Source organism: Emys orbicularis, chromosome 8 (genome assembly GCF_028017835.1).
Source record: "Emys orbicularis isolate rEmyOrb1 chromosome 8, rEmyOrb1.hap1, whole genome shotgun sequence".
NCBI lineage: Eukaryota > Metazoa > Chordata > Testudines > Emydidae > Emys > Emys orbicularis.
The window spans coordinates 103,968,031-103,995,028 of NC_088690.1; the positions used below are offsets into that span (position 1 = coordinate 103,968,031).

Below are 26,998 nucleotides of genomic sequence, written 5' to 3' on the forward strand. Positions count from 1 at the left end.
CAGGAGCTCCAGGCTATAGCTTAGCAGTGCACATGCTCTCATTCACGCGCAGTTAATGCTAAAGACTGATGCTCACCACGCCAGGGAGGGACAGAGGGAAACAAAGATTTATATAGCTCCAGAAGTGGCATGTGGGTATATCGATAACTGGAACTATGCCCCAAAGTCTCCCCTGGTCCAGCCAAGGTTATGGGTTAAAATTGTAAAGGAGGCAGTAGTTGCCTGATCTTTCTACTGAATGGCAGCTGGCACTGGATTAGATGGGAAAGATCAACTGTGTCTTTGGAGCTGCTCTTTCTCTCAACAGGAATGAGCACTAAAGGCATGTGATTGATCCTGGATAATTAGAAGCTCAGACTGGTTGGTAGGGGAGACAGGCCCAATATGCAGCTAAGAAACCAGACAGTGATGTTTCACAGGGAGTCAGATTCCATGGGAACCTCCTCTGGTACATTGCCAATAGGAGAGTTCTCTTCTGGTCCTCCGGATCATGTCACTGCAAGTTACTTTTCTCTTCTCCCCTTCCAGTCTGCAGGGGAGTGGCAGGCTGCCAAGAAGGCAATTAATCTGGGAGGCATGTTACTTTAAACTGCAGTTTTGGGTAACCAGTATGAAAGAAGCAAAGTTCAGGTAAAGAGCACAATAATGATAATGTTTGGTCATTGCAATCTTTGTGGATCTACCAAATCTTATTTGCGGTAACAACAATGGTTTTCCTATTAGAGCACCCTTCCAGTCATTCCTGGTATGTTTCCTTTTTAAGACAGTATTCTGAAGGTACAGTTGCTGGTTAGGACATACGCTGCCTCTGATTTTAAAAGCACACTCTAATACGTGAAAGATGAGTTACCCCACATATCTGAACTGTTTTTCAGTTACTAAAATCAAATAACTAGTTCTCTGATACCCTCCAGTCAGATCACAGCTGAGCAGAATTCTAATCTTCTCTTGTGACTTAATAGGTCTTTTCCATTTCATGATTTAATCCCTTTAATGGAGCAACTGTGATGTCTAGAAATCAGGAACATATTTCTGTTTACAGCAGATCTGTGCAAAACTGCAACGTAGAGGCCTGGGAGCTGTGTATTCTCTTGAGCCGTGGTTAATTGGTTAGAAGGTGTCTGAAAGCTGTAAAATAATGTTTTGTTACATCTGATTTTCTCGTGTCATTGTTCATCTCATCCCATGCCATGTCATGTTTTGACCTTTTGTCACTGGAGCATAAAGCCACATGTTCTGGCAAGTTCAAGAGTGCATTACATTTCCCTACAACAGACACTTTCAGATGTCCTTGATCAAGTAACTGTGCTAGTTTAAAAACTAAAAACAAAAACAAAAATCAGTTATAGTTGGTTCCATTGGAACAGAGGATCTAAGGTTTGTTTTGTGCTTTGTTACCATCAGGGGATATATAGAAACTCAGTGTGTAACCCTTGCTTGCTCAGTGCACTCTGTCCCCCTCTAGTGGTGGCTCGGGCAGCTAGAAATTGATGAACCTGCTACAGTCTTTGCTGACAGCCATGAGTCTTTTAGCTCATGCAGTAGAAGCTCATGCATTCAGCTCCAGAGGTAGCAAGTATGATCCCCGCTGCTGACCCCCCTGTGTGGGTCAGCATTACATGTGTAATACAGGATTGTATATAATTCTTCATTCAACCTGGTCCTGTTGTAAGCAACTCTGAGCACAATTCAATGGTTTATCATACTTGTTCGTATAGAATAGTGCTCCTGGGACAGTACATTGGGTGAATCTCTATATATCTACATTACTAAGAGTTTAAATGATGAGTTTAGGGCCGAATTAAGGCAGAGGCATCATAGGCCTATCTCTAGGGCCTGAGCTCCTAGAGTCACATGATGATACCAGCATCTCAGCTTATGTTTATTAAAATTCTGTTTTTAGTCCTCATGGTTGTGGAGAAAACCTGACCTGAGCATAGCTGATGCAGTGATGTATGCCTGTGTTTGTAGAGAGCCTATAACAATAGCTCGGACAGGTGTGACTTGCCTTATTTGTATCAATAGTATGTTAGCTCTGAGTCTATTCCAGGGTGTTCCTAACACATCCCAGCAGAGGAATTCTGTGTGTGTGGGGGGGGGGAGGTGATGACTATATCTGGGGTGGCCAAACTTATTGATCCCCCTGAGCCGCATACAATAATCTTCAGAAGTTTGAGAGCTGGGCGTGCCTTGCAGGGCTCAGTGCTTCAACCCTGCTCTTGCTGAAGCGCCAAGCCCCAGCGGGTGCCTTCCGAGGGGCTGAAGTCATGAGCCCCCCCCCCCCCCCAACAGGGGAGAAGCCCCTAGCCCCACCACTCTGCCACAGGGCAGAAGCCCTGAGCTCCCCCTGCTCCAGTCTGGTAGGTGGAGAATGGGCGGTGGGGGGGGGGGAGCAGGGGGAGGCTCATGAGTTGCAGTTTGGCCATCCCTGGATTCCATCGAGACCCATCAGCTAGGTGCCTTCAAATTCTGCCACTATGGCAGCCAGAGCTTGTGAATGATCCCATAATAATGCTCAGGGGTGAATCCCACTTCCTCACTTACGTGGTGTTGTGGATAAAGTAACCTGTCCCAGCTAAGTTGTGCTAATTGTCTCATCATTCACTCTAGAAAAAGGGGGTAAGAGAAAATATTGAAAATTTTGAGATACTGTATTGATAACCAGCATAACTTCTTACATATTGTTAGATCCTGCCATCTTTTGTGGGAGTCCACTGGCTTCCGTGAGACCACCGGACTGAGTGACCCAAGCAAGATTTGGCCCATAATTAGCTTCACAGTGATTGTTACAGTTGAAACAAGCAGGACAAATGATAGAAAATAATTACTCTAATCTAATAAGGATGAACATATTCCGTAAAGTGATGAATACCCCCCGTTATCTGGTAGGAGCCTGGCCGAGATCCAGTAAATCTTGTGGAAAACTGATGGTGAAAAAGTTGTTTAAAGCTCATTGAAATGTTTGTGTGCCACACTTGGCATGAGTTTAGGGTGACCAGACAGCAAGTGTGAAAAACTGGGACAGAGGGGGTGTGTGTGGGGGGGCGGGAGGGGAGGTAATAGGAACCTATACAAGAAATAGACCCAGAAATCAGGACTGTCCCTATAAAATCGGGACAGCTGGTCACCCTACATGAGTTGTCTCTTATTGAATAAAGAGAGAGGTTGGAAGTGTCCATTCTGCTGGTTAACTGGCCACGTACTCTATCAACAATTTCCCTGGGAAAACAACTATTATGGATCACAAGTTCAAATTCTCCCTCTCCATCCCAAGATTTGTACCATAGAGTATTTAGTAATTTTTAGTAACAGGGCATAGTACTAATTTTATATCATTTCAAAACTGGAATGGGACCCTAGTCCAATTTCTGATTAAGCCAGTCAGGTGGGCTCAAATAATTCCTCAAAATAACCCTTCACACACTATAATAGAGCCACCATTCATAATTCAGAATACCTAGAAACATTTTTTAAATAAAATAGTAACTGAACTGTATTCAAGCAGAGCTAATTTCTACTCCCAAGCAGAATACTCTTGGTGTGGGATTTAACAACACTGAATAACTCGTAAACGTGGCCAGATTCCGTCCCCATTGCACTGCCTGAGTGGCTCAAAGGGGCTTGAACCAGAATAAAGAATCTGGCTCATATTTTGTATATTTGTAACAAACCCCTTCCCCCACCCCACCCGCCCCCTCTTCATACCGAATTGTTAGGCTAAAAGTTCTACACCGTGTGGAAATTCCAGGGAAATCCTATTAAAATGAGAAGGTTAATTACTTAGCAGAATTTTATTTTAATGGAACTATAAACATGGACAAGATCTCCCATCCAAACCAAGGCTTGCCTGCTAGGTTTTCAAAGTGATTGATTATGATGCTAGCTTCAAATTGTTCTTATGTAACTGAAGGAAACTGTGCTGTTAATTAGCCCTTACCAAACTGCGTCGTTACCGAACATAGTGTAAGGAAGCCTAATGAAATGGCACTGCTACCCCAACCAGAAAGTTCCAGGTTCCCGGCAGGGCCTTGCTCTTGTTCCCATAGTGTATTTTAGTTACTGTGATTTTATTTTAGTTACTGTGATTTTATTTTTAATTAAAGGTAAACAGAATTGTTAACAGTAGAGGTTATTTTCTTACACAAACTGCTACCTGAGATAAGATAATAAAATAAAAAAGCAGGGGAGCATTAGTAGCATAAAAATTGGGGTCCTTGCCTTGCCTTGCCTTGCCAGAGATGAAATTTTGCTTAGTGAGTTAACACAGTTATCCAAGCTGCTTAGGTTAGGCACTTGGCCAGGGCAGGACAGGGTGACAGTGTTTTAATCATGCTGCCATCTAAGGGCCAACTCACATGTCATGCCCTCCTTGTTGGAGGGAAAGTATCATGTTACTTGCAGCTGTGATAGGGGAGGAAAAAACTTGCCCTCCTGACAATGATATTGGCTTAGGTCACTCTCTGAGATTCATTCTAGCAAAAAAATAGAGCAGTGGAAATTAAACATTTTAGATAGTCTTTTTCATTGAGCATGCAAGTGGATCTGGAGTCTGATTTATCCAGCTTAAAAGATTGGGCATTGATCTAAAGTTGCCTTTGTACAATATTGTGCAGCTCTTCTGAAGAAGAAATTATGCTAAAATTGGGGGAGTCATGCTGCTTTTTGCTTAAATAAAATAAAATCAATCCTTATGGAAATGTGTGCGCTGTGGGCACTAACAACCTGGGCATTTAAGTCCCACTGGGACCATTTTTGCACTTCAGCGATTCGTACCCTGAACCAGAATATTGGTTTTTGGCCTTTTTATCTTTTTTATTTCCTTTTTTTATTGTTTATTCCAGCTGAATCTTTTGTAACACTGTTCTAGCAAAAAATGTTTATCACCATAATATTATCACCTCAGGTAAGATGACAGGTGGCCATTTTTTATGAGCTATAACTTTTGTCATTCATTTTTAGTCTTCCCACATATGTACTGCAATGGGAACAAGTACCTGTTTCTCAGTTACTTTCCACATCACTGTTTGAATGTTTCAATATGTATCTGTCAATGTAAATATAAAGATATTTGTGAATCCCTGATGTAACTATTTATTTCAGTGGAGTTACACCTGGGATGAATTTGGCTCAAAGAATGCAAATACTATGTAAATATCATTCAGGTAGGAGCAGCTCTTTTTACAAAGAGAGAGAGAGAGAGAGAGGCAGAAATTTAATTTGATCTTTAAGAGTTTTATTAGGGTAGTGCCATAGTTTTTCTATATTCCTACTTATGCCACCTTGTACAACTCTTAATTTTTTTCTCACTGTTAACTATTTGCACCTCTCATATTCTTGTGTATTTATTCATAAAATACACTGTCTAGTATGTAAAATCTTGATACTGTGTTTACCAGAATGTGGTGCATATCTAAAAAGCCAGAGTCGTTTGTAGACTTATGCAGAACATTCTAAAATTGGATAGGTTTCAAAGGACAAGAGATTGTTTTTGTTTAGAATATCTGTAATATGAGGCATTGTTGTAGTGAGTTTTCAGTTTAGAGCAGAAGTTTGGAATTAGTGTTTGGCTTTCAACAAAGCTCATTAGTAGAGAGCACCTGCCTGATTTTACCAAACTTCTGTAGTTTGTAGTGATATTACTTGTCCACTTAGCAATGAGATTAGTCTATGTGATTGTGAAAACACAGAAATTGAGTGTGTGTCAGTGCTGCATAGCATTTAGATTTTTGTTTACAGATGAATTTTATTGAAGCGTAAAGATAAAATACTCCTTTTAATTAACTCCTGATTCATTGAGTTGTGGGGTACCTGACATATGAGTTTTGTTACAAAAAGGATCACAGAGTTTGCACATCGTTATTGACAATACTTGGACTGCCTCCTGTCAATAACTTTTAAAGCATGACCATAAAGTCTCAGCTATTAATCATCAGTAGCTGTTTCAGACGACATTCTTTAGAAAATGGGATGCATTCCTGATTCCTGGTCTTCACCCCTAAGGCGGCTAATAGATTATAAGACTGGCCACTGAAGATGGGTCAGTGGTAGATTTCCTCTGATCACATATTTGCAGTAGTCTCCATTGGAATGTCAGCATTACCACACTATGGTGTCAGAGATGTTGCAGTATTTCCTTATACTGTGAATGGGAAATATCTGCAGATTCTCAGGTGGAAACTCTTGGCTGATGTTGGCTTTTTATTGGTGAGCACTGTCCAGTTGGACTCTGGTTAATAGATATTCAAGTCTTTTTAAAAGGATGTAATGTAAGTTGCAGGTTTTGGTAGACGCTAGGTTGTCTAGTTGGTTGCTCTACGGCAGTAGTTTTTAACCTGTGATCCACGGACCTGTGGGGGTTCGCACACTATGTCTAAGGGGTCTGCAAAAGGTTGTTAATGTAGAACTGTGGTTTTCAACTCTGGAAATCTTAGCTATACCAGAGTTGACCAAAGTGGTCTGCACCTCCATTCCAAATTTTGTAGGGGTCCACAAGTGAAAAAAGGTTGAAAACCACTGCATTGCAGAAATATAGTGAGTTTAGTGCTTATGAGTGATGTCTAATCGATAGACCTGCATATCCGAGTCTTCACTGTTTTCACAGGAATGGCAACAGCAGTACAAATGTTCTTGCGCTGTCCTGCCAATCTGCTTCAGTTCCAGAGTGAAGGAGCACTGCTTCTAAGGGGTAAGGGCAGCTTGGTCTCCTTGACTCCTCTGCAGAGACTGCCATCTAATAGACAGTTATGGTGCTACTGTTTGTGATGTAAACTATGCCTTGGTCAAGTGGCATGTGTTTTGGTCACCACTGACCTAGTCTGAATTTAGCTGGTCGCTTCCCTCAGATTTATGATAGCACTAGCTAAGTATTTTGTATCCTCACAGAGTTGCATAAATAATCTTTGTGAGACAGGATTAGAGTTGTTATCCTATTATAACTCCCATAGATAATAGCATCTAGTTTTCTCTTCATTTCAAAGCCATGTTTCTGCAAAGGAAGCTGAGGATTTCATACATGCACAGGAAAAAAGCTTGTATCTACATTTCAGGTTGAAGAAAAATCCACCCCTGCTTTTCATTTTAGTTTGATAACATGGGGGTAGGCAAATTTTGCAAATAACACATGGTAGGGTTTAAAAGCAGAACTGTGCAGAGCCTAGTGCTCTCAGTTCACGGAGCCCCATGCAAACAATTTTAGATTTAGTTTGCCTGGTGTCAGAGAGACCTATTCTAATGTTGAATATTCACAGTAACCTATACCATTTTGTTTGTAGTTCAGATAAATTAATACACAATATGAATAAGGTAACTGACAATGTTTTTGCAGTTCCTGTGCATTTCTAGTAAACTGGTTGGGGTAGTGGAATCAGGTGCCTCATTAAAGTGAGCTTGGAGTATATTAGAGTCAGTGGGACTACGTGCACGAGTAAGGACCACTTTCCTTGGGGTCTTTGTTTGTAGCTGTAGCTGAAGTAACCTGGTAACGGTTGAGAGTTTTATACAAATGCATCTGAAGTTTTATTCAAATGCATCTGATGTTTTATTTCCATTAAGTCTGCTGTTGCCTAATAATTTCTGATGTTTTGTCCTTTTTTGAGATGGGGAAAGCATCAGGACCAACTAATGAAACAATATTGTAAACTGGAATGGAAACACATTTGTGATGATTCGCAGTGTTTCTGATGTTTACATCTGAAAATGTCTAGAAATGCCTGATGGGCCCAGTACAGGGGCAGCTCTTTGTTTTTTGCCACCCCAAGCACAGCAGTCAGGCGGCCTTCGGCGCAGGGCCGGCTCCAGGCACCAGCTTACCAAGCAGGTGCTTGGGGCGGCCACACCAGAGAGGGGCGGCACGTCCGGCTCTTCGGCGGCAATTCGGCAGCGGGTCCCTCACTCCCGCTCGGAGCGAAGGACCTCCTGCCGAAGTGCCGCAGATCGCGATCGCGGCTTTTTTGTTTGTTTGTTTGCTTTTTGTTTTGTGAGGGGGGGAGTGGCTGCTTGGGGCGGCAAAAACCCTGGAGCCGGCCCTGCTTCGGCGGCATGCCTGCGGGTGGTCCGCGGTCACGCGGATTTGGCGGCGTTTCTGCGGGTGATCTGCTGATCCCGCGCCTTCGGCGTACCTGCTGCCGAACTGCCGCCAAAACCGCGGGACCGGCAGACCTCCCACAGGCATGCCACCGAAGGCAGCCTGACTGCTGCCCTCACGGCGACCGGCAGGCCACCCCCACCCCCGGCTTGCCGCCCCAGGCACGCGCTTGCTGTGCTGGTGCCTGGAGCCGCCCCTGGCCCAGTAACTGCTAATGTTATGGCCAAGAGACTGTAGCTATTTTGTTCTTGATCCAGCCATAGGAAACTGCATTAAGCAACTTAAATCTGGAGATGGTGAACTGAGCTTTTCAATAGGAGTGTGTATATTTTGATTGCCTGTTTTCTATAAAGAATTTTTACAAAAGCACTTTGGGCTAAATTCTGTCCTTGGATGCAGGTGAAGTAAACGGGTGATTCATGTGTGCTTCCAAGGGCATATCTAGCCCATAATTTCAACATATATGCAAGGCAGAAACCAGATGCTCTCTTACCTGTCATTAGTTATTCATTTAAAGAAGTATTTCTGAAGACTTGTGACAATCACTATTTTAACTGTTTCCTTAGTTCTCAGAAATGTGTGTCACTAAATATCAAAGTGAGATCAGCTGGTTTTATTCGTCTGCTTTTTGTTTTTCTATAGATTCTAACCACTGGGATGTGTAGGTCGGGGAAGAGCATAATTACAATTTTATTCATAATGTAAAGTCCAGAGAATTTTGCAATTTGGAGCTTGCTTATTTTCACTCAGACTCAGATTATTCATTCCCACAATGATAAATTTAAAAACCACACCAGTCAATATGTATTGAATTCTGAAGTTTTTTTGTAATACAAAACAAGACATCTTTCCCCTGATATTTACTATAGAGGGTTTTAAAAAAGTCAGAGTGGATATGTAATTCTCCAAATACAAAAGCAAAAATTTTCAGATACGAAGAGCTGGGGAATCTGTCATAACTTGTTAGAGCAAATGCACTCTCAAAGTAACAAGGATATCTAAAGTGAAGTCATTTTCCCTGGTAGCTTACGTAACCTTTAAATGTAATGTTTTGGCTTTTCGGCTATCTGTCAAAACATGTGTGTTCTAGGAATGTCATTGAATTCTTTGAATAAAATTTAAGAACTGGAAAATAGCTTTCATTCTGATGTATGTTTTAAGTATCACACCTATTTCGGACTCTATAAGAATTGGATTTGTTCACAGTATCTTTCCTAGATACTAGGCTAGAATCGACCAATATTCACTACCAAGCAACTGAAAATGTAAAGGCAAGCGTTTTGACAAATGAATAATGAGTTTATATGTCAAAAGTTTGCAAGAGGAAATAACACTGGGCCAATCAGCTTAGCTCCACTGACTTCAGTTTACACCAGCTGATGCGGGGATTGTTTTTGTGAAGTGAGGTTAGATTGCAATTTATTAGATACACAAGACTCTGTGGGCCAGATTTGCTGCCTTGGCTGAACTGTGCGTGAGGCAAGATCAGAGGTGGAGGGGCTACATGGCTTTAGGTAAACTTTGCAGTCCCCAGATCAACATCTTGCTCGCTGTTGGGCCTGAAAACTACGCTATATTGCACCAGCTGCTAACTGTTTCCAGGCACTGTTCTAACAGCTGGGGATTGCTGCGCTGCCCTCAGCTGTACCTGCTGTTCTCCAGACACTTCCCCCTACAGCAGATGCTGGGAGGAGATTATCATGAGAACTGCTATGGCAGCTCTACATGGGCCCGAGCCACTGGCTTCAAGGCAGCTCTGCAGAGATTTATAGTAGCCAAGCAGATGAGTGTGTCAGTGAGATCAAAACACTTTTGGCCCTGATTCTGATCTCACTTCCACTCACTTGCTATAAATCTCCTCTGCCCTGGACTGGCTCTTTCTCTCAGATCTCCTCATTAATGTGCCCCCAATAAAATACGGCTGCTTTAAATTCTGAAGCCATCCACACCCCAGGCTACCCCAGAGGGCTGTGCTGCACCAGGGAGCCACAAAGAATGGAGAGGTGGTTGAGAGAGAGAAAAGTGAAGAGAGCTAAAAGGAAAGAGCAGCAGGCCTCAAGCGGTAATAGTGTGCTGGCTTCATCCTCTGGTAGTGTGCCTTATGTCTGCATTATCTGTGGCAGGGACTGTTGCTTGAAAATTGGACTTTTTAGCCATTTGTGGTGCTGCAGCAGCATGACACACAGTATCTGAAAGCTTTGTGCTTACACAGTCGTCTTTCGAAGCAGACAGCTGCCATTCAATTCAATCCCACGCTCCTGTCACTGTATTGAACTTCAGTCTTCTCAGACATTTTCCTCTGCTCCTCCTTAGCCATTCTCCTGTTTATCACCACTGCTCCTCTCCCACATGCTCAAACAATAACGCTTCTGGGTAACTAATATAAAATGGGATTGCATTTACTACCTGGGCTAGGTATCAGAGCGGTAGCCGTGTTAGTCTGGATCTGTAAAAAGCAACAAAGAGTCCTGTGGCACCTTATAGACTAACAGGCGTATTGGAGCATAAGCTTTCGTGGGTGAATACCCACTTCAAGCATTCTCAAAACCAAGCATTCTCAAAACTACGATACCCACACGAGGAAATAAGGAAACCAATCAACAGAGCCAGACGTATACCCAGATGCCTCCTACTGCAAGACAAGCCCAAGAAAGAAACCAACAGAACTCCACTGGCCATCACCTACAGTCCTCAGCTAAAACCTCTCCAACGCATCATCAGTGATCTACAACCCATCCTGGACAACGATCCCTTGCTTTCACAGGCCTTGGGAGGCAGGCCAGTCCTCACCACTGACAACCCATCAACCTTAAGCATATTCTCACCAGCAACCACACCATAGAGTTACCATAGTAACTCTAACTCAGGAACCAATCCATGCAACAAACCTTGATGCCAACTCTGCCCACATATTTACACCAGCGACACCATCACAGGACCTAACCACATCACCGGTTAATTCACCTGCACATCCACCAATGTAATATACGCCATCATGTGCCAGCAGTGCCCCTCTGTTATGTACATTGGCCAAACTGGACAATCCCTACGTAAAAGGATAAATGGACACAAGTCAGATATTAGGAATGGCAATATACAAAAACCTGTAGGAGAACACACAATAGCAGATTTAAAGGTAGCCATCCTGCAGCAAAAAAAACTTCAGGACCAGACTTCAAAGAGAACCTGCTGAACTTCAGTTCATTTGCCAATTTGACACCATCAGCTCAGGATTAAACAAAGACTGTGAATGGCTAGCCAACTACAAAAGCAGTTTCTCCTCCCTTGGTGTTCACACCTCAACTGCTAGAAGAGGGCCTCATCCTCCCTGATTGAACCAACCTCATTATCTCTAGACTGATTCTTGCCTGCATATTTATACCTGCCTCTGGAAATTTCCACTACATGCATCTGACGAAGCGGGTATTCACCCACGAAAGCTTATGCTCCAATACGTCTGTTAGTCTATAAGGTGCCACAGGACTCTTTGTCGCTTTTTACCTGGGCTAGGGGTTCAGAAGCTGGGGAAGCCATGTTTGTTGTGGAAGATGGACGAGGACTTCTGGAAACAGCAGCTGGTCAAGAAGAGAGTTTTGCATAAGCATAAGGTAGTTACTGAGAAATAATCATAGTGTGATTATACAAATCAGAAAAATGAGGCCAAACCCCCCTGATAACACTAGTGTAACTGGGAGAATTGGAGCCTGGGAGTGCAGCCAGGGGTCAGTAACTGTCTGGCATCCCTATACAGAGTGATACAGGATCTGACTGCCTGAGGAGATTCCATTGCAGTAGAAGTGGAAAAATCATCATTCTACCACCTGTTAGCATTAAACATAGTTAGAAGTAGTCTGCAGAGATAGGTAACTACTGCTTTCTAGGCAATATCCCCCTTCCTGTGTGGTGCAGCCAGTGTGACCAGGCTGCAATGCAAGCTGCTTTCCAGGGGCCAAGGAGAAGGAATTCTTGTACCAGGTTGCAAAGCAGCAACAGAGACATGCCATAGCTACTACAGTAGCCTCAGGGTGAGGCGCACACAAATATACACTCCCCGGTGGATGGGGAGAATCCGCAAAGCTACAGATTCTCTGGTCCCACTCCCATCCCTTGTCCCATTCTTCTTCCTTCCAACCCCTTCCCCTGCAGCAGCATGTTATGAACCTGATGAGCTTGGCCGAGCATCACAAGGCGGTGTCCATATCTCACAGCATCCAATCCCCCACCGCAGATAAATGAAATTAATATGACTAACCAGTTCCGCTAAGGAGATGACCTTCTTTGGTTGTGGCGGAGGAGCTAAGACACGTGTTCTTATTTGCACTGTAAGGAGGTAAGACCATAAGCCTGTTCTTGCATATCCTGCGAGGCTTTGCTTTTACATCGGATATGAAAGATGGCACCTCCAGTAACATAGTGCTGCCCCCTCACAGATGGGGCAGAGGAAGGAGCTCCACTTCCTGAAGCACCAGCATCTCCTCTTGGGGAACTTAGTGGTCCCTTCCAAGTATTTCCCTGGCCTGACTAGCCCTGGCTTGTGTTAGCTGACCAGACTACAGCTCAAGCCAGGGCATGCCAAGATGTGAAGAATTATGGCATAAATCATGTCAATAGGAGTTGTTTTCATTCTTGAAGGGGAAAGTAGACCGTTCAGTAGATGCTAACTAGATGAAAAGTTCAGGTAGGAATAAGAGGGGTTGCTTGTAAAGTTACTCTATTAAAGATGACGTGCAAAGAAAAATAAAATTGGGCTTTTGCCCTTTGGGGCTTCTTTATGATGGATAAACAAAGTGTGAAAAGTTTCTCAAAAAAGAGGGTTTTTTTCCAGTCGGCTGTGTATTAACATTAGAAATTATAGAACAATCTCCAAAGACTGGAAGATTTGCAAAATGGTGATGCCAGAAGAGCCAAGAGAGTAAAAGTTGAGAACTGAGAGGGGAAGGGATTTTTAGTCAGATTGTTTCCATGATATTTTCTTTATTTTTATTGATGCCTGTTTAACAGTAATGAATAATTAGTATTGGGGGCAAAGGAAGGTTGGTTAAAGGTCCCAACACCCTTGTACCTTGAATTAAGGTGTTAAAGCTCATAATAACCCTCCCTGAGACCTATTGAAACTAGGGATTAGAAGCATTGGCATTCCTGAATTATTTCTAAAGTGAAATGAACAAACACACCACGCCCCCCTTCCCCCCAAACAACTCAGGTCATCTCTTCTTCATCACAGCAATACAACACTTTGCACATCACCTATAACTGAATGAGTAATGCAGAAAATGTAAACAAGTCTCAGAAACTGAAGGTTTACATCCTAAATGTGTGTGGAGGTTTGGTGGAGAAGTATTCATAGTCATAGTGCTGTGGTGAGATCCCTGATCTGAGAGATGCTGTATTTGTGTACATATTCTTAGTTAGTTCTTTTATAATCAAATGCAAGCCCTTTTAAACCAGCCTTATTTTTATTCTAAGCCAAGGTCGTCTTTAAACTTTTATTAGTCACTAAACTTCAGTACTTTAGATAACCCCCAGCACCTCCCCACTTTTACTGTACACGATGCTGTTCTAGTCTGAACAATTCCTCTTACACTTTTATCACTTTATGTTGCCAGGTCCAGAAGTAGATCCCCTAGACTCCAGGCTTTCCTGTGAAATTTATCACTAGACGTTTCAAAGGTTTCTTCTGCCAAAGATGAAATGAAAAATCTGCAGTGGAATACACTACCCATTTGCTAAGTAAAACCATCCTGGTCGGATGCATATTCCCATTTCCCAGGAAAGAGAAGCCCAGAAGTGGCTAGAAATGTCTTAATGTGCAGAGGAATTTTGAATCACTTCTTGAGATTAATGCATACTTTGGGTACTAGTTACCATTGGGAAATCGCTATTCTCAGCAGGACCAGAGGTGTAAAATATTTTCTCCCCCCTCTTACATAAATAAATAAATATAAGTGTGTAATTTGCTGACACAAACTATTTGCTTAAAATGGGCAATAGGCCTTGGGGAGACGTTTATGATACAGGCTAGATTAACTTTAGGAAGCAGCAGCTGGTGCTTTCAAACTGCTCGATGTTGGAATGATCTTCTGTAGCAGGAGGTAGAGGGAAGCAAAAAAGTGCAGCTGCCTCTTTCTAGAGCTAATTTTAAAAGAGCAATGAGGTAGTAATTACCATCCTTCCCTAATGCTCTTTATGAGGGTAAGAGGTTTAATGATGGGTCTAGGGTGGAAGAGAAAAACACTAACCGGGCTGCAAACCAGTGTTAATAAAGTCTATTGCCCCAGTTTTTGTCAGGGTACTTAAGAACCTCAGACCTTCTTGGTTCCAATGGGAGTTGAGGGTGCTCATTACCTCACAGGAGGTGTCCAGTACATCTCAGAATGAGGCCCTGTTTTTATACTTCTCCAGAGGAATAGCTGCGTCTGTGGTTTAATGATTGCTGTGCAACAGGCTTTCCTGTTTCATTTACTGTGTACTCTTCCCAGGGCTCGGGGGAGAGACCAAAACAAGCTTCAAATCAGTGTTGCGGTTCTCCAAATGTGTGAATGACACAGGCTGAGGAGGATTTTCTGTGCAGTTTTTTCAGTCAACATCTCCTTTCTACTAGATGCCGACAAGTAACTGATAAGTGCAATTCATCTGACAAAACAAAAATATTTATGCATCCGTTTAGATAATGGCCTCACTATCTATAAATACGAGCACCCTGTGAAAGCTGCTTTTAGACAAGTTAGCGAAATATCTATAGGAAATGCCTTTGCATTACTGACAGCTGTCTTCATTAACACTTTGGAAATGCCAAGTGTTAGGGAATAACTAAACCAAAAAAGTAACAACAGGAGGAAATTGGTTAGCTTGGTGGGTGCCTCGTTGCATGCATTTGCTGCCTAGCCATTCAGTCCCTAGTGTATAACAAACAGTGCATGGGATTCTTCCGTCCTAAGTGCAGGACTCTGCACTTGTCCTTGTTGAACCTCATCAGATTTCTTTTGGCCCAATCCTCTATTTTTTCTAGACCCCTCTGTATCCTATCCCTACCCTCCAGCATATCTACCACTCCGCCCAGTTTAGTGTCATCTGCAAACTTGCTGAGGGTGCAATCCATGCCATCCTCCAGACCATTAATGAAGATATTGAACAAAACCGGCCCCAGGACCGACCCTTGGGGCACTCCGCTTGATACCGGCTGCCAACTAGACATGGAGCCATTGATCACTACCCATTGAGCCCGACAATCTAGCCAGCTTTCTATCCACCTTATAGTCCATTCATCCAGCCCATACTTCTTTAACCTGCCGGCAAGAATACTGTAGGAGACCGTATCAAAAGCTTTGCTAAAGTCAAGGAATAACATGTCCATTGCTTTCCCCTTAGGGTGACCAGATGTCCCGATTTTATAGGGACAGTCCTGATTTTGGGGTCTTTTTCTTATATAGGCTCCTATTACCCCCCACCCCCGTCCCGATTTTTCACACTTGCTGTCTGGTCACCCTATTTCCCCTCATCCACAGAGCCTCTCCTTCCTTAGAAGTTTTTAAGATCAGGCTTGACAAAGCCCTGTTTGGGATGATTTAGTTGGGGATTGGTCCTGCTTTGAGTAGGGGGTTGGACTAGATGACCTCCTGAGGTCCCTTCCAACCCTGATATTCTATGATTTGAAGTCCTGAGGAGGCGAAAGCCAATTGGATTATTTGTTTACTTTGTTAATTTAAAGATGGATGGGTTGAAGTCACACATGTGCGTTAATTTTGGTCTTCGCTTTGCAAGCTTGCAGTCATCCTGGTGAGGGGGAATATGACTGTGTGTGTGTGTAACCTACTGAATTAGCCATACTGCTTCCTGCAACACCTGGGAATGTATTGTTCTTAAGAGGTGATTCCCATCCTTGGACTTTTCTGATCTGACTAATAGGAGACTGGATCAGAATCTCTTCTGGTTCAAGGTTTAGTTCTGTAAATCAAAACCTAGCTGACGAGATTTCTGAAAAGCTCTGCCAGTATCGTATTTTTTGTTGTCTCTTTCAATATTTCATCTAGATGGATAATGAAATAGCTGGCAATTTCCACATCCTCCTTTTAGAAGTGGGGATAAATTCATTCTGTCACAATATATTTGTTCTTTCCTGAGATGGTTTCATTATGCACTGTGTGACTGAAAATTGTGTGGTCTCCAGGGAAAAGATCAAAGGAACTGCCTTAAATCCAGTTAGTGTACAAACACAATTTTTACTTTAAGGCTCGATTCTCCTATGTATTCCGTGTCCTTGGGTTAAATGTTGATGAAAGTGGGTGGGAACCTCTAAGAGTATCGGTTAGAAATTGGATAAAGAGGCTTTTGTGAGAGTTAATATCAGCTTCTTAAACTAGCACTTTTTTGCTATACCCTTTGAGTACTTAATTTAACATACGGTTATACACTAGATTGACTTTGTTGATGGTAGTATCAATCTGAGTTGCCTACATTTGACACATACATAGTGAATAATAAAAGAATATTTCTCTCTTGTTAGCAAAAAAAAAAAAGTATTATGTGAGATACTGTGAAAGGGCTTTAAATCATTTTAAAATGAGTTTCATCTCATCTCTTGATCACCCAGAACAGAGTAGTAAAAATCCAATAGAGAACTAACGTAAGAGCCTTGCAGTGCATACTTGCTTACCTACACGTCTCAGCTTATTATTGTTATTATTTCTTATATGTAGTATGGTAATGCCTAGCAGCCTCAGTCCAGGACCCCATTGTGCTAGGTGCTGTACTAATACAACAAAACATGGCCCTGTCCCAAAGAGCTTACAATTTAAGTAAATTTAAGGATGCTAAGAATTGTCATACAAGCATGAGTCTTTAAGTGTCGGGGGCAGGAACAATGTGTTTGCCTTACTTGTATCTGCCCTGGGCAGATACTAGGTTTTTGCAAGGAGGAAACCTCAGAAACTGGAGGGAAGCTGTCCAAAAGGGCTGATCCTGAGGCTAGTGAGATCAGTCCTCAAAGCTCCCAGAGAATTCATTTGTCCAGGATTAGTCCAAGAGAGAGCAATGCCAGGCACCCAGAAGAGTGTTCTGTAATGTACTATTGGACAGGGTAGTCATAGATGGAAAAACTGCATACCGAGCAAGCAGGCTTTAGACCGAAAAGATTGTGTATAGATCACATCTTTACTCTGAGACGATTGATTGAGAAAGGGCTTGCTTACCAGACAAGATTAGCCTTGGGCTTTGTAGATTTCACCAAAGCTTTTGACTGCAATCATAGAGAGTTGTTATGGAAGATCTTGCAACAATATGGGCTTTCCAGAAAGATAGTGTCCCTCTCTAAGATGATGTATGAAGGTTCAAAATGCTGTGTAAGGACAGAAAGTGGAGAGACTGACTGGCTTGACCTAGTCACTGGAGAGCAACAGGAGAGCTTATTACCTCTGCTTTTCTACATTGTGATAGATTGTGATGCAAAAAGCAACATCAAAGGAAGATACAGGACTTAAAAGGAATAGAGGAAAACTTCAAGATCTTGACTTTGAAGGTGACATTTTTGTGTTGGACCCATATGATGATTCTATGAAAGAGACCACTACCAATGTCACACGTGAGACCATGAAAGCAGGATTAAGAATCATCCAAAAGAAAATAAGTCATGATTATTGAAAGAGGAGACAGCAATGAAGGTGCATATGTGATCACTAATGAAGAATATTAGAACATAGTAACATAAGAATGGCCATGCTGGGTCAGACCAATGGTCCATCTAGCCCAGTATCCTGTCTTCCAGTAGTGGCCGGTGCCCTTCAGAGGGAATGAACAGAACAGGGCAATTATGGAGTGATCCATCCCCTGTCATCCAGGCCCAGCTTCTGGTAATCAGAGCTTTAGGATACCCAGAGCATGGGGTTGCGTCCCTGACCATCTTGGCTAATAGCCTTTGATGGACCTATCCTCCATTAACTTGTCTAATTCTTTTTTGAATGCAGTTATACTTTTGGCCTTCACAATATCCCGTGGCAATGAGTTCCACAGTTTCATTGTGCATTGTGTGAATTACTTCCTTATGTTTGTTTTAAACCTGCTGCCTATTAATTTCATTGGGTGATGCCTGGTTTTTGTTATGTGACGGAGTAAATAAGCTTCCCTCTTCACTTTCTCCACACCATTCAATATTTTATAGACCTCTATCATATCCCCTTAGTCATCTCTTTTCTAAGATGAACAGAACCAGGCTTTTTAATTTCTCCTCAGATGAAAGCTGTTAATTACCCCTAATAATTTTTGTTGCCCCTTTCTGTACCTTTTCCAATTCTGTAACATTTTTTTAACTGTATGCAGTATTCCAAGTGTGGGCATACCATGGATTTATATAGAGGCATTATGATATTTACTGTCTTATTATCTATCCCTTTCCTAATGGTTCATTGTTAGATATGTTAGATAATAATGAACCATTGTAGCTATCCCATTCCTAATGGCTAACATTGTTCGCTTTTTTGACTGCTGCTGCACATTGAGCAGATATTTTCAGAGACCTATCCACAATGACTCCAAGATCTCTTTCTTGAGTGATAACAGCTTATTTAGGCCCCATTGTTTTGTACGTATAGTTGGGATTACGGTTTCCAATGTGCATTACTTTGCATTTATCAACATTGAATTTCATCAGCCATTTTGTTGCCCAGTCACCCAGTTTTGTAAGATCCCTTTGTAATGCTTCACAGTCTGTAGTAATTTTGTACCATCTGCAAATTTTGCACCTCATTGTTTGCCCCTTTTTCCAGATCATTTATAAATAAGTTGAACAGCTCTGGTCCCAGTACAGCTCCTCAGGGGCACTGCAATTTACCTCTCTCCCTTCTGAAAACTGACCATTTATTCCTACCCATTGTTTCCTGTCTTTTAACCAGTCACTGATCCATAAGAGGACCTTCCTTCTTATCCCATGACTGCTTACTTTGCTTAAGAGCCTTTGGTGAGAGACCTTGTGTCAGGCTTTTTGAAAGTCCAAGTTCGCTTTATCTACTGGATCACCTTTGTCCACGTTTGTTGACACCCGTAAAGAATTCTAATAGACTGGTGAGGCATGATTTCCCTTTACACAAGCCGTGTTGACTCTTCCCCAACAAATTGTGTTCATCTGTGTCTGATAATTCTGTTCTTTACTATAGTTTCTATTCTTTACTATAATTTGCTGGCACTGAAGTTAGGTTTACCAGTCTATAATTGCCAGGATCGCTTCTGGAGCCTTTTTAAAAAATTGGTGTCGTATTAGCTATCCTCCAGTTATTTAGTACTGAAGCTGATTTAAATGATAAGTAACAAACCACAGTTCTGCAATTTCACATTTGAGTTCCTTCAGAACCCTTGGATAAATACCATCTGGTCCTGGTGACTTATTACTGTTTAACATATCGATTTGTTCCAAAATCTCATCTATTGATACTTCAGTTTGGGACAGTTCCTCAGATTTGTCACCTAAAAAGAATGGCTCAGATGTGGGCACCTCCCTCACATCCTCTGCAGTGAAGACTGATGCAAAGAATTCCTTTAGCTTCTCCGCAGTGGCTTTATCAATGTTTCCTGTATCCCTAGGTGATCTATAATTGCTGAAAAGATGGACATAGGGTTGCCTTTGCATCCATTTTTTTCACGCTCTTCTTGTGACTAAAATGACCCAAGACCACCTTCTTTCCTTCACATTTCCTAAACTCTTCCAGAAGAGCTGAGCCAAAAGTGCTAGAAAGTTTAACATTATAAATTTTTCTTTCTTCTGTGTCTCTCTCATTATTGTTAACCACAAAAGCTCAAAAATTATGAGATTGGCCTAAAAAACATGAATTGTTTTTTTCTTTTCTTTTCTTTTTTGTTTTAATTAAATGTTGGGTTCTTGTTATTTGCCTTCTGGTTTCTGAGCCATTAGGACACACTTGGGTAACATTTTCAAACTTGTCTTCATAGCCATGAAGGCTACAAACTTTTCTTTTTAAATAAACGCTGGGATTCTCCTCTAAATCGAAGACTCCAGGAGATGGAGTTTAGAGAAGAACACCAACTATCTTGACAATTGCTCCTTCTGACTTTCTTGCTGTACATTCTGAATCCCACCATTGATCTGTGCATATATCGGTCCAGCAGACATGGATTTCCCCCCTTCCATTCAGTGGATTCTGTAGCACCCACACCCAGGACCTGCCATCTTTGCTTGTCCAAAGTCCTCCCTGGGGGAAAGGAAAAGAGACTGGATGGTTTTGGGGCAAAGCTTTAATATAATATTTGGAGATATACCTATCTCATAGAGCTGGAAGGGACCTCGAAAGGTCATCGAGTCCAGCCCCCTGCCTTCACTAGCAGGACCAAGTACTGATTTTTGCCCCAGATCCCTAAGTGGTCCCCTCAAGGATTGAACTCACAACTCTGGGTTTAGCAGGCCAATGCTCAAACCACTGAGCTATCCCTCCCCTCCAAAGCTAGTGGGGATTAAAAAAGTTTCCCCCTCCAGCCTCACAGACCAGGAAAATGTAATACAGCCCCAGTGGTCTCATAAATTACTGCAGGCTCGGGAGACCTTAGGAGTGCAGTTCCAAAGAGAAAAAGGAGTCAGAAGTACTGTCCATCTGCCAGGCTTGGGGCAGGTTGCACAGACTTACCGTGCGGACAAACCCACTCCCATAATGGGTTGCTGTAGGGAAATCCTCACAGAGCTTTCTGTGCAAAAAGCCTCCTCCTCAGCTGTCCATAGGGTATGAGGCAGGTTAGCCCTGGTTAACAAAAAGCAGGTTGGAGGCTAAATCCTTCTCTGTGGCTTTAAAAGACTTTTACCATGATCACTGACATCTTGCACATTTTTTTCTTGTGTAGTCAAGAGTTGGCGAACATTTAGATGGTGTAATAATGAAGACAACGTCGCAGAAGCTGCATTTCATTTCTGGTTGTACAAGGTCTTTTGTCAGGCTCTTAATGTAAGGAAAGATAAATTTTGTAAACTATGAGCCTCTGGAGTTCTGTCAGTAAATGTCATGTGTATTTGGTTGGCTTATGCATGTTAAGGAACAACATATTATTTTCACTTCCACAGTAACTGTATATTTTGGCCACAAGGCAAGATACACAGGGCCAAATTTCCAAAGGCAGCCTCTGCATTCACACACCTGAGATTTTGACTCTCTCTCTAAAATGTGCTGTGGCTTTAGGCTTTGGTAGTGTGGATGCAACATTTAGTGTTTTACTGGGCTCTCAATTATCCTGCTACTATTAGATGTTGACCTCAAACATCATAAACAGGAACTGTACCTCAGGGTCCAGTTCTGATGTCCTTATTCACGTTGACTGGTACCTTACTGTACAAGTAATGCCACTGAAATTAATGGGACTGCCCACAGGCTAGGTCAACACTACGGGGGGTGGGGAGGTCAACCTAAGATACGCAACTTCAGCTACATGAATAGCGTAGCTGAAGTTGCGTATTTTAGGTCGACTTACCTGGCTGTGAGGACTGTGGCGAGTCGACCGCTGCCGCTCCGCTGTCGACTCCGCTTCCGCCTCTTGCCACGGTGGATTTCCGGAGTCGACGGCAGAGCGATCAGGGATCGATTTTATCGCGTCTTCACTAGACGCGATAAGTCGATCCCCAATAGATCGATTGCTACCCGCCGATCCGGCGGGTAGTGAAGACATGCCCACAGTGAGTACCTCAATGTGAGTAAGGGTGACAATCTGGTTTTACTGTGTTAATATACCGATAAAGTACTGTGAGTCGCTGTATGACACTTTCATATAATGGAATATGGACTCACTAACTGGTCAGATAAGTCCCTGTGCAGAGATCCTGCACAAGATCCAATGTACCATTTGAGTTCCACTGAAAATCTTATTACAGGATCTTAGTGATGCCCAGGCCCTTGGGCAGGCCCTTTGAACTGAGTTGAATTTTACTCTAATGTACTTAAAGGATTGACTTAGTGTCCTATCCTGCCATAGATCCGTAGGCAAAACTCCTATTAGTGAGAATTCCATGCATGGCAGGATACTTTTAATGTGGTGAAAGCGAATATGAGCACTGACTTCAGGGAAGGAATTGTCTTCTTGCAAAAATATTGCTGTAGAAAAAAACCATCTGTTGTAGGATTCTGTTCTCATTAAACAATGGAAACATGTTCAGTTTTGCTTTTACTATTGAATCTATCAATTGTCAAATATATTTTAAATTGTTAGGGGGTTGAATGAAAACCGTTTTTAAAAAAAATCTATTATTAGCTATGGTGCAGGGTGGTGGTGGTGGTGGGGGGGGCGGGAGTGGGGAAACAACCCATGCCTTTGTTTTTTCAGCCAAAAGGAAATGGTTCCTTGGGTTTCCAATCTTTTTTGGGACAAATAACTTGTTTGCAAATTGTCACTAGGCCAGCTGACCAAATAACAACATTCTGACTGGCAAAGGATGCTAGTAGCTTGTCAAAAAAGTAAAATATACAGATATCATGTTAAGGTTAAGGTCTCCTGAACCTAGTGATTATACTTTTAAAATTTGCTTGGGAGGGAGAAGGAGGGCAAAGTGGAAAATGTTAATATGCTTTTGTATTGTTTGATTTCATTCTTTTATTTATTTATTTTTTCTCATTTATAATGCTTACGTACGCAGGAAGTTGAGGTAGGTTTTTCACTTTTAAATTGTAAATAGCCACAGAATGAATAATAGAATTTGTAACAATACAATGTATATTATATTCTAAACTGTCAATCTCCGTTATTAATGTGTTTTAGCTCCCAGGTTACTTCCCCCCCAATTATACATCCAGTAGATTCAATTTATCAAATGCATATGAATGGTATAGTTATTGCTTTCTTTACTCATTAATTACAGTTCAAGCCTGATTCAGTCATTACCTGTGTTTTCATGCTGAATTATTCATATAAAGAGTAAATGACATATTATTTTTTAAAATCATGACTCCTCAGAAGTGCTGAGATATATTTAGAAAATGCTGTTTTAAAAACAGAAAATTTTGACTTTTTTGTAATTGTTTCATCCAGTTTGTAATAGGCTTATATTATAATTATTTTTAAATTGTTGTTTAATATAATTGTAGTAAAGCGGTTAGGATAAGTTTAACTGGGTGACTCCGAATATTATGGGATTGAGCCATGTTCACCGCATCCTTTACTTCCCGATTAGTTAGTGGGAGTTCCTGGTCTCCTCTCCCACACTCTGTTGTGATGTAGTTAAAGGAAGCAGGCGAGTTTCCAGCTTGTGTCTAGACTTATTTTTGTTGCAGTGAGCAGTCTCTTGACCAGATCAGTCCCTTTACAAGAAGAATAAATTAAAAATCACTGAAGAAACAGGAAGCTGATATCTTGTCTATCTGCTCAGTAGAGCTGGTCAAGAAATATTGATGAAAAACGGAGGGGAAAAAATTCCATGAAACTTTCCATGGAAATATATCCATTTTCCTATCCACTGTACTGCCAACTTCAGGCTGAATTCTGCCCTGACCAACACAGAAAGGGGAAGCAGATCTATGCACTGTTGCACACATGCTGGCAGGCAGGACAAATTTCCATGCGGTAGTCTAAGGGTATGTGAACACTGCAGTTAGATACCCGCAGCTGGCCTGTGCCAGCTGACTCAAGCTCACAGAGCTGTTTAATTGCAGTTCTGGGACCCTCCCACCTCTCAGGGTCCTAGACCCTGGGCTCCGTCCCAAGTCTGAACACCTACACAGCCATTAAACAGCTCCTTTAGCCCGAGTCCTGTGAGCCTGAGTCAGCTGGCACGAGGGCCAGCCGCAGGTTTTTAATTGCAGTGTAGACATACCTAAGGGACCCATAGTAAGGTGCATCCGATTGCTTCTTTGAAAAGATGCAGCAAAAGGTAGTGTAAGAGAGGCTGCAAAGTGTTATGCAGTGGGCATGATCGCGCATTTGGCATTCCTGTTATGTATTCCTACATCACTACTGGAATCTCAGCCATCCACCAGGGCTTCAAAGACTTGGCAACAGCAGGGCTGCCCAGAGGATTCAGGGGGCCCGGGGCAAAGCAATTTCGGGGGCCCCTTCCATAAAAAAAAGTTGCAATACTATAGAATACTATATTCTCGTGGGGGCCCCTATGGGGCCTGGGGCCCGGGGCCTGGGGCAAATTGCCCCACTTCCCCCCCCCCCCTTTGGGCGGCCCTGGGCAACAGTATTTCCTTGAATTATACCTGTTAGTCACCAGGAGCACTGTGGTACTAGCCACCTGCGCTGAAGACAAGGAGACGCTTCCCGCTGCTCTGAATGCCCCTGCCAATGCCTAGCTAGGGGTGAAGAAGAGGGATGGGCAGGCAGCATTTGGGAAATGAGAGCAGGCAGTGGAGATAGGGACAGAAGGAAGATAATGGAAAGAATGGCCCTTTGTTTTAGTGGCAGTCCCTGGCAGGATTCTGGATATCCCACCAGATTGTGTCTAGGAATCCTGGGGGAGCAGAAGCAGGAGTGGGAGACGGGATCCCTTAAAAGGGTGCAGTGGATACTTCCTCCAGCTCTGGTCCCTCTTCATTTTGAGGGTATGTCTACATTCTAGTGCCTAAGAATAGCAGTGTGGACACTGCAATACTGGTGGCTAGATACCCCAAGTACAGTCCCGCCCGACCACCTGGGTATGTATTCGGGCTGCTAGCCCAAGCACCTCAGGGGTGGCAACCCAGCTACAGAGCTCAGCTTTTTAGTATAAGATATAGAGACGTGCACTTTCTGGAGATCACCTGTTAAGCCCCTGATGTTCACCGAGGTGGTGGTAGTCACACTAGCCCTATATTCCATTCAGCCACAGAGAGGGTGTTTAGGGATAAAAATAATGAACATCTGTAATGCACTGTTAAACCTATTACAGGCTTCTGCAGGTTACACAGCTGCATGGAATCATGGGCAGGGCTTGATCAGGCTTTTCTAGTCCTGTGGAGAAGTATAGATCTCATTAAAAACTCCACTGGTACTGTACAGTTGTTCAGAAATGGATCCTCATACACTGGAAGAACTATCCACATATGTTACTACCGATCCTGGTTAAAAAAAAGCTGTGAAACTGAATGCGTTTCTGTGCAGCAGTTCTGATCTTTTGATTCATTTTTTGTGTGTTTAGAATTAATTTTTTAGCCAATCTTATTTCCAGTTATATTTTTATTTTATCGCCTTCAATGGCAGACTGTGCCACAACTTGCCATAGAGAACTATCACCTACATTTCTGCATGTTTTGATGTCTCTCTACACAGAGAGGCATTAAATGGCCTAATATCAATGTACTGGACTTTGTTGTAGGAAGTAGCAGTAATAAGGCAGCAGCTTGAAAGACCCATTTACAGTGAGAGATATTAAGAGCATTTTGTAGTTCTAAAAATATGGTTTCAAAAATCATATATCAACTTAGTTTAGGGTGAATTTCACCCCTCTGCAGAGAACCAACACAAAGTCAATGCATCACTTAAATCATCATCTTAGGTAGGACTTAAATGTGACAAACTTTTTTCTGGGCCTTCTGTACAGAAATGAATTAAGGGTAATTTCACCCTTAATATACCAATAAGCTCCTGGCTCGGCCAGAAATGAATGCCATCAGATTGAAACTGTAGTGTTATGTTTTCTTTTGTTTTGTATTGCTTTGCTTCACAGTTGAGCAGTTGTCTCTCTGAAGCTGCATGTACTAATTCTTTACTCTTTTATAAGTCATTAAAGCTTTTATTAAAAACAAAACAAAAAACACACCAACAAAACTCAAAGGTTTTCTTCTCTTTTATAGTTTTTTTTTCTTATTTTTTGTTGTGTATTTTCCTATGGTATTTTGGCATGAAGTCTTGTCATGAATGTTCTAAAACAAAATTATTTCAGCTTTTTTTTTTTTGCTCTTTTTTAAAAAAAAGAAAGATAAATAGGATTGGAAGATGGACTAGACATAGGTTTAAAAAATTCTATATTTTGCACCTTATTAAGCACAAGGTGTGTTTGCAGTAAAATGTTCATGTAACACTGAAGTTAAGCTAAAACCCTTCTCACATGCCTGTACATTTTCATTTTGTACATCAGGTTTATCCTCCACTCCTGATTTCAGAACTGGTTCCATATGCCAGCAGCATAAGAAATCTTTCGTGGGCTATGAATTATTAAACTGTTTCTGTTGCTTTAAAAAAAAGGCAGCAAAATGAACACTTAGAAAATTGTAAGTAGGAAAAAGAATATTCTGCTACCAGAAGAAAGGACTCGATTTAAAAAAGTCTCATTAATCAAAAGTGATTAATGCTTGGTAAATCCAGCAGCAAAGCATAATCAATTACAAAACATTGTATGAAAATAAAATTTTCAGCATAACAAAGCTAAGGAATTCAAAGGCAAGGCTGAGTCTTCATTCTTGGTGCCAGATCCTGTCCTTTTGAAGAAAAAGCCTAAAACGCTTTTGATGCCTATAAAATAAATTATAAATAATCATCTTTGCTGAAGCTGCTACTGGGTATCATAACTGTCCTTGGTCTTTACAGGCTTTGGGCCAGAGTTGCTTACCCATATGCGGGTGTACAAATGGGATGGCACAGGAAGCCCTATTCCACTCTCCAATGATATAGTCAATGTAAGAGCCAGGCGGAATTGCATCCCAAGTGCTTTCTGAGCACAGGAGGCCCCCATCCATTCTCCTCTAAGGGTGCACGGTGCCCCCAAAGGAGGCTGTAACCCTACAACCACTCAATGCCAGGTCATAGAGTGAGGCCAGCATGTAGCAGGTTGCATTCCTTACGAGGTGCAAAGGGTGAGAAAGGCACAAAGAATAATATGCAAACAATTATAATAGCATTATATAACTCCATGGTGCATCCTCACCTCAAATCCTTTGTTCAATTTTGATCACTTCCATTCAAGAAGGCTATGTGAGAGGTATATGGAATATACCGAAACCAAATAAAGGGGCTTTTGTTTGAATC

At 42.1% G+C, this 26,998-nt stretch overlaps 1 protein-coding gene across 1 annotated transcript in view; it reads left to right on the forward strand.

The window, feature by feature from the left end:
• The window catches only part of SPOCK1 (SPARC (osteonectin), cwcv and kazal like domains proteoglycan 1), a 507,458-nt gene that overhangs the window by 163,127 nt on the left and 317,333 nt on the right, over positions 1-26,998 (forward strand). The window contains exon 2 of the mRNA XM_065409410.1: positions 22,695-22,703. Within this exon, the coding sequence (XP_065265482.1) occupies positions 22,695-22,703 (9 nt within the window). The remainder of the gene's footprint in view (positions 1-22,694; positions 22,704-26,998) is intronic.